Source organism: Chiloscyllium punctatum, chromosome 22 (assembly GCF_047496795.1).
Source record: "Chiloscyllium punctatum isolate Juve2018m chromosome 22, sChiPun1.3, whole genome shotgun sequence".
In the NCBI taxonomy this organism is placed as follows: domain Eukaryota; kingdom Metazoa; phylum Chordata; class Chondrichthyes; order Orectolobiformes; family Hemiscylliidae; genus Chiloscyllium; species Chiloscyllium punctatum.
The window spans coordinates 59,519,743-59,528,360 of NC_092760.1; the positions used below are offsets into that span (position 1 = coordinate 59,519,743).

General features: G+C 43.5%; 1 protein-coding gene across 2 annotated transcripts in view; it reads right to left on the minus strand.

Moving 5' to 3' along the window:
* The window catches only part of ric8a (RIC8 guanine nucleotide exchange factor A), a 34,090-nt gene extending 25,746 nt beyond the window's left edge, over positions 1-8,344 (minus strand). The window contains exons 1-2 of one of the 2 annotated variants that reach the window (XM_072592415.1): positions 8,124-8,344; positions 4,944-4,991 (exon numbers count right to left, since the gene is read on the minus strand). In XM_072592415.1, coding sequence (XP_072448516.1) covers positions 4,944-4,991; positions 8,124-8,207 — 132 coding nt within the window. In that variant the 5' untranslated portion in view covers positions 8,208-8,344. The remainder of the gene's footprint in view (positions 1-4,943; positions 4,992-8,123) is intronic. The other variant, XM_072592416.1, reaches the window with a different exon arrangement.
* Between the last annotated feature and the right edge of the window lie 274 nt (positions 8,345-8,618).

Here is an 8,618-nt window from a genome sequence, read left to right on the forward strand (position 1 = left end):
TGTGTGCTGGTGGAATTGTAGATGTGGTGTGGGACTGAAAAGATTGTGAATTGAGATTGGAGAGGATTGGTGAATTGGAGTGAGATCGGATTGGGTTGGCTGGTTTGAGGGATTGGGAAGAGGGAAAATCAGTGGATCAAGATGTAGGAAGAAGTAGAATGTCTTCTGAAGAATTGGACCCAAATGTTAACTCTGCTTTTTCTCCACAGATGCCGCTAGGCCTACTGAATTGTACCAGCAATTTCTGTTTTTGTTTCTGACATCCAGCATCTGCAGTTCTTTATTTTTTTGTAGAGTATGAGTGTTTGAGGAAAAAGTGGCTGGCGCTGAGGATATGGAATAACAGTGGAAAGGGTTGGAGATCTGGAACTGTTTACAGCCACTTATTGTGACAATTATTTGATTACTTTGCAATTGTTCCTCCTTTTTAAATGTTAAACATAAGTCAATCAAAAAGCCTTTCCCTTCACTAAATCACATTTTTAAAAATTAATTCACAGGATGAGGGCATTGCTAGTCAGGTCAGCATTTCTCACCCATTCCTAATTACCCAGAGGGCAGTTAAGAGTCAATCACATTGTTGTACGTCTGGAGTCACATGTTGGCCAGACCAGTAAGGACAGTGTTTCCTTCCCTAAAGGACATTAGTGAACCAGAGGGATTTTTCCAACAATGGTTTTACAGCCAGCATTGGACTCTTCCAGATTTTTATTTAATTCAAATTTCACCATCTACAGGTTTATTTAATTAACATTACTTGAAGGATGATCTTTGAATTGAATAAAGGAGCTGTCCATTCTAATCTCATTTACCAGTATTTGATTTGTAGCCTTTACGGTTAGAGTATTTTGAGTGCAGATCCAGGTTCCTTTTAAATAAGGTGAGGGTTTCTGCCTCAAGTACCAAACTGGCCAGTGAATTTCAGGCACCCAGAGTCTTTGCTCACGTCTAATATTTCTACTGATCATCTTAAAGCTGTGTCACCACTCAGCCTTCGCTGACCCAAGGAAAACAACATTAGCCCACACAGTATTTCCGCATGGCTGTATTCTTGGAAAATGGAAACATTCTTGTACACCTCCTTCGTACTCTCTTCAGAGCAATTATGTCCGTCGTGTAATATGGTGACCAGAACCGTACACAAAATTCTAGCTGTGGCTTAATCAGAGTCATATAGTTCCAGCATTACATCCCTCCTCTGGTATTCAATACTTCAACCAAAAATGGAAAGCTCTATGCCTTTACCACCTGATCTACCTGTCTTTCCACTTTCAGGAATTTGTGGACATGCAAATTCTCACTTCCTCTACCCCATTTGCTATCACGTGTTTATTGTGTTTCCTAGCTTTGTTTGCCTTCTCCATATGTATAACCTTACACTGTTCCAGAATGAGTTCTATTTGCTCCTTTTCCAGACACTCAACCAAACCATTGCTATCTTCTTGCAGTTAACAACTATCTTCAAGACAAGCAACTATCTGGCCATTTTTCCTGTTTGTAAATTTTCCAGTTCCACCTCCCACTTGGCTTAGTGAACATGTTTTGGAAAGAAAGTCATAATGATGTATCAAGGAGATTTGCATCATTGCAACGCTAATTGAAACCATTACTGATGTCCAGGATGCTCTACTTATAAACAACAAATGTTAATATAACTGGGGAAGGATCCCATGAGAATTCTTAATAGTGTAAAGTAGTTGAATTAAGGTTTTCAGTTAAACTGACAATTAACAAGTCTCCTCCAACCAAGATGTTCTTCCTTATACTCACATTCCCTATATATGACGTCCTCCTTGAAGCCACTTTCTCTGATCACGTAACCAACACTAACAATAAACAGACTGGCAAAACAAACCTTTAACTTCTTCAACTTAATCTCACCACTTTTTAAAGGAAACAGAAATTCACTTAAAAATCTGAAAATTAACAGTTTAGAGTAGCCCAACCTGGAACATTTCATACATCACAATATCTGCTATAATTTACAATCATTCATAGATTTTGCAAGGACCTGCTCCCCCAGTCAGAAGCCCTTTCTCTCCCATGTGTGCTGCTGCAAGCTTATAGTGAGTTTATCAGCAGCAAACATGGGAGAGAACCAGTCTGTGACTGTCAGAACAGTGAGCAGTCCAAGGCCTCAAAAGCCATGGTGGTGTGTCTGATGGCTGGCTCTCAATATAGGAGGCATTCTGCTTTCATTTCAGATCTCCGGCATCAGCAGTATTTCACAGGAGGAGAGGAGAGGAAAGGATGGGGCCTCTCACCTGGATCATCCTCATCTGTGAAGCAGTTGTTCAGGGATAGGTTGGGGCACATGAAGTTCTGCCAACCTACCTTGCTGTTCACAGAGTCAGAGATATACAGCACAGAAACAGACATTCTGATCCAACTTGACCATGTCAACCAGATATCCTACATAAAGTTAGTCCCATTTGCCATCCTTTGGCCCATATCCCACTGAACCTTTCCTATCCATATTTCCATCATGATGCCTTTTAACTATTGCCATCATACCACTCTCCACCACTTTCTCTGGCAGCTCATTCTCTGCATGAAAAGGTTGCCCCTTAGGTCCCTTCTCTATCTTTTCCTTCTCACCTTAAACCTAAACCTTATAGTTCTGGACTCGCCCACCCCTGGGAAAAGACCTTGACTCTTTACCCTATTCATGCCCCTCATGATTTTATAAATCTCTAAAAAGGTCACCCCTCAGCCTCCGATGCTCCAGTCTATTCAGCTTCTACCTATAACTCAAACCCTCCAACCCTGGCAACATCTTCATAAATCTCTTCTGAATCCTTTCAAGTTTCACAACATCCTTCCTACAGGAAGGAGACCAGAATTGCACACAATATTCCAAAAGTGGCCAAACCAATATCCTGTACAGTAACAGCATGACCTCCCAACCACTGTACTCAATGCACTGACTAATAAATGCATGCATACCAAACGCCTTCTTCAATACTCTGTCCACCTGCTACTCCACTTTCAAGGAACTGTGAACCTGCACTCCAAGGTCTCTTTGTTCAGCAACATTCCCCAGGACCTTATCATTAAGTGTATAAGTCTGCCCTGATTTGCCTGTCCAAAATGCAGCATTTATCTAAATTAAACCTCATCTGCCACTGATCAAGATCCTGTTGTACCTCTAAGGTAACCTTCTTTGTTGTCCTCTACACCTCCAATTGAGAAACGTTTTCAGCCATATAATGATAGATTTTGGCTGGGGTATTCCAGACAGCCATGGCAGTCAGACCAGAGTAGAAGTGCAGAAGACCTGACCAACTTGAGCAGCTTCTCGACTGATCAGGGACAGCAAGTCCAGGTCCACACTATTACCATTGAAAGGTAAGCTGGAGGTGGGCAGGAACAGCTCCTGGCTGCCATAGGAAGGCAGGGATTGGTAATTGTTTGGAGCACAAAGTACCATGCACCTTTTCTTCAAGTTTACAGTGTAAGATAAGTCAGGCAGAGCAAAAGGAGAAAGAGAGTGGGGGCAGAAGTGTTATGGAGAAGGAAAAAAGGGTGAGGAAGAGAGAGAGAGATAAAGTAGAGAGAAAAACAGGAAGAGGGACGTGTATAGGAGAGGGTAAGAGGAGACAGAGATGGAGGAAAGGAGGGGTTGGAAGCAGGCTCTGAGAGGCTAAAACTCCAAGCTGAAAGTCAACTCAGCTTCAATCCCCACTTTCCCGTGACTCCTGGCAAGGCTAGCTCAGAACGTGCCCTACCAAAAGATGAGATCAGAGTGGTGCTGGAAAAGCACAGCCGGTCAGGCAGCATCCAAGGAGCAGGAAAATCCACGTTTCGGGCAAAAGCCCTTCATCAGGACTTTTGAAGTCCTGATGAAGGGCTTTTGCCTGAAACATGGATTTTCCTGCTCCTCGGATGCTGCCTGACCGGCTGTGCTTTTCCAGCACCACTCGAATCTAGACTTTGATTTCCTGCATCTGCAGTCTTCCCTTATGCCTACCAAAGATGACCCGAGGTAGATGTTAGTTTAAAAAAAACCTAACTCAAATTGTTCAGCTCCAGTCGTCACCCCCTTTCCTGGTGATCATAAATGGGGACTAATTATTTTTCTCTCTCTAGCTCTGCTTCTTAACCAAAAGGAAAAAAAAATGTAATTACTGAACTTTCCTGCTTGGCACCTTTTAATGCTTGTTATTAATAATTACTCATTAAAATTATAGTTTTTGGACTTTTTTCATGAATTTCATGTTTACTTGTTGTGTCCCCTCCCACCCCCATCCAAGGACTAAAAAAGTTGAAACGTGTCCCACCCGCCACCATGTAAAAATGTTTCACAGATTAAGGACATCAGTGAACCAGTTCAAATTTAAAACTTTTTTTTGTTCATTACTTTTCTGGAATTACCAAATATATTGGATGTAATTACAAATTGCCAAGATGCTCAACTACTGGGTTCTTGGACAAAGCCTCCATTGTGATCTCTCTACATCCACAACCACTGGTTCAGAGGGAAATAAGCAGAGATTTATCTGGAAAAAAATAGAACTTTATGTGCAAATTACTCGATTTTAACCAGATTTTAAACCTCGTTGCTGTTAGTTCTAAAGAGAACAAACTCACCTAACAGAGTTCTGCAATGAAAGATTTCTCAAATAATAATGTATCACCCATGGTGAAGCCTTAGGGTAGAAGCTGTTTGTGTTTATCTTTAATTTGCTTTTGGATCCTGTGGATTATTAACTTCAATAAAATCTGTTCATCTTCTCAATAACACTGCATGAGCCTTGCAATTATTCAAGCATTTTTTCCCTAAACTGTGTCTGCAATCCTGTCACCTTTCAGTGTAAACTTCTCCACCCAATGTGACCCCTCATTTCTTTGCTCCCTCTATATTTGTCGGTTTCTCAGGATCCCTGTGTTTCAGCCTCCTCTATCCTCTTGCCCCCCTGCTGTCACTTCTCTCTATACCTTACCTGTCTTAGTTCTCTATCCTCCACATCAAATAGGAAACGTTGAGAATTCTGAAAGAGAAGAATAAGAAATAGAAATTGTAACAGAGCAAAAACAATTCCTTTTAGTTATGAAATTTTCCTACCATAATTTCAAATTATTAAAACTGTTGTTGGAAATAGAATTGTACGTACAGCTGAGAAGATAGTTCCATTTGCCACATTATCTAATTGCTGCTGATCTGGTTCACAAACTATCAAGTATGTTATACATCTTTTGTCTGCATATTATGTAAACATGTTATAATATTAAAACACTACAATTCAATGGTGAAATGTAGACTGGACCACACGGAATGTAGATCTATAAGGATAAACTGCATCAATCACAACTCTCGCCATCACAAAACACACTGATTACAGTAAAGGTGATGATGAAGTTGGTTTATTATAAAAATACATACGATTCAGTCATGTCCTTTAAAAGGAAACCTGCCTTTCTTACCTAGTCAGGGCTTATGAGAGTTCAGACCTACATCTGGTAGGTGACTCATTTCTGATCTTTGAAGTGACTTAGCAAGTCAGTTCAAACTGTCAGTTCTCTATCAACTTATCAGGACAGCTAGGATTGGATAATAAGTGTCAGTGTTTCAATTGACATGTCAATCTAAACAGTAAATTTTAAAAATTTTAATGGATTTAAAGATTCAGAGCCAGTTCACAGGATTGAACACAATTCACTACATGTTCTTAGCATAATAAATAACAAATATGTTGTCATACCTACTCTTGTGATGCTCTTTTATTTCCATCATGCCCATTTTAAGAGTGTGTAAGTCCAGGATTTGATGCAGTTTCTTGATTATAATTACAGTCATGTCCTGACTCTCTTCACAGCAGCCCAGCACTCAACCACCAATACCGAGTTCATTAGATTCGGCCGGACTGGTGTAATGTAAATTTACAGCCGAGAATGACAGAAAATTTCTTCATAACAGCACAGGTTGCAGCACTTCATGCACTGGAGGGAATTACATCCAAAGTCTCTGGGGAACTAGCATGGTTCCAGCTCTGAACTTCAAACCTCCAGAAAGCATTTGAAACCCAAGGGCCTAAACAGAATTCAGCTCCCACAACCAAGAATCAACTATTTTCAATATGACATCCTTAGATGGTAAAATGCCCAAGGGAGCATTATCAAACGACAATTGATACCAAGCTGCTCGAGTTCTTAGGGCAGGTGACATTAATGTTCCAGTTCCATTTTTATGAGTAAACGCATTTTCATAGTCATTATTATTCTGAATTACCAAATATATTGGATGCAATTTTACAAATTGCCAGAATGTTATCTGAACACTGACTTCTTGGACAGAGCCTCCATTGTGACCTCTTCACATTCACAATCCCCAATCTCCATCCCAAACCCTCTCCCAATACTCGACATCCCGATTCTAATTTTCACCAAAGTCTCTACACATCCACTTCTATCAGTACACTTATCTTACTCCTCCCTTCTTCTGCCAATAGCCGAACTAAACAGAAAGTGAAATGCATTTTCCTATTGTTTGTGCAGCTGTTATCCTGTTTTGTGTTGGAAGTTTAATAGAAAGTGAAATGTCACCATTGATTGAAGCTCATATACTGAATAACTAAGCGAGTGGCTGCAAGTTTGAAACACAAATCAGAAAACCAGAATGCAGGTTTAGCATAGTCACTCTGTCTGTATATGGGCTGCAGCAATCAGCAATTCTACTCCCTTCCCCAAGCCACCCATAAATTCCAACCAGAGATTTGACACAACCCAACTCTAACATTCAGTCCCTAAGTCTCTTAATCAAGTAGTGGGCCCATCAGGATCCCAGAAAACCAGTCTACCAAACAACTTTTCTCAAAACACCGGGCACACACTCCGGGAAATTCCAGCTCTCAGCATCCTAGGCAGCCCCATCACAAACCCCAGAAAAACACACTCACAGAGCCCGGGATACCAACTTCCTTTGTAAGATAGTCGTTTTCCAGAGCCCCAGTCATCCAACCAACTCACTCCTAAAATCACAAAGAATCCCTACAGTGTGGAAGCAGATCATTCGGCTCATCTAGTCCACCAAATAGTCGTAGAGTCATACAGCACAGAAACAGACCCTCAGTCCAACCAGTCCATACCGAACATAATCCCAAAGTAAATGAGTCCCACCTGCCTGCTCCCGGCCCATATCCCTCCAAACCTTTCCTATTCATGTATCCATTCAAATGTCTTTTAAACATTGTAAATGTACTCGCATCCACCACTTTCTCAGGAAGTTCATTACAAACTCAAAACACCCTCTGCATAAAAACGTTGCCTCTTTCTTCCGAAGAGCATCCCACCCAAACCAATCACTCAACCAATACTCCTGCATTTCCAAAGGCTAACCCATCAAGCCTGCACATCTTTGGGAGGAAGCCAAAACACCCAGAGGGAAGCCACACAGACATAGGGAGAATGTGTAAACTCCACACAGTCGCCAGAGTGTGGAATCAAACCCACGTCCCTGGTGCTGTGATGCATCATTGCTAACCACTGAGCCACCATGCTGTCCTCACCGCATTGCCACAGATAACTCAATGCAAGAGCTCTGGCACTTGCACTCGCAAATCCCCATGAACCTCAAAAAGACTGCCAGATCCAGCAGCCCAACACATCAACTTGGAGCCATAGCTCGGGTTCATTGCTCCAAAACCACTAGGACTCTTGGAGCTCCATAACTCCTCAATTCCAGACCAGGAGATGAGAGGTGATCAGAGACGGGTCTCCTGTCAATGAATCCAGCAGCAATGGCAAGGGTACAGATGTGCTTACTCTGTGCTCTGTGTGTGTGTGCGCGTGTGTGTGGGTGGGTAGGAGGGCTGAGGTTGGAGAGAGTTCTAAGGGTTGACCACAACGATGGTGGGGGGGGGGGGGAAACATTGCGGGGGCGTGGCCTGACCTGAGGGGCGGGGCAATGTCAGGGACACAGCTTTGGTATTGGTTCATTTGGGTTTAACGGTGAATCCCGGGCCTTAGTTGGCTGCAACTGTTGCTGTTTACCGGATAAAGCGGGTTCGGCTGTTGCCCCTTGGCCCAGGCACCGCTGAAGTCCGAGAGTTCCCCGGTGTTACCCATCCCCATTACCACTCCGAGCAGACAGGGTCCCAGGACCCCGGTGTTCAGTTGACACTCACCTCCGTGTTATGAAGTTGCAGCGCGGCAAGCACGAAATCTTGATCCTCGCTCTCGATCTGTTCGATCAGCCGACTCAGCTCCATCCCCACCCGGTCTGAAGCGGCGCAGCGCACATCGAAGCGGATCGTCCCCGTCTCCAGCACCGCCCACAGGATCCGAAGGCCCACCTACAGAGAGAGGGCCCGAAATCCCGCCTTGAGGGGAATGCCCTGCCCTTGGATACTAGCCCCGCCCACAGAGCGTGGACCGGCCCTTTGTGCCATGCCCCGCCCACGGACGAAACGTCCTTTCATTGGGCCCTAATGGTGACAGACCCCGCCTATAGAGACGGGACCCACCCATAGTGACAGACCCCGCCCACAGAGACGGGTCCCACCCAAAGTGACAGACCCCACCCACAGAGACAAACTCCCCCCCTCGTCCTACACTGGCCCCGCCCACATAGGAAGGGTCCTCCCATTGGGCCCTAATCATACCTGTAGTGACAGCTGCGA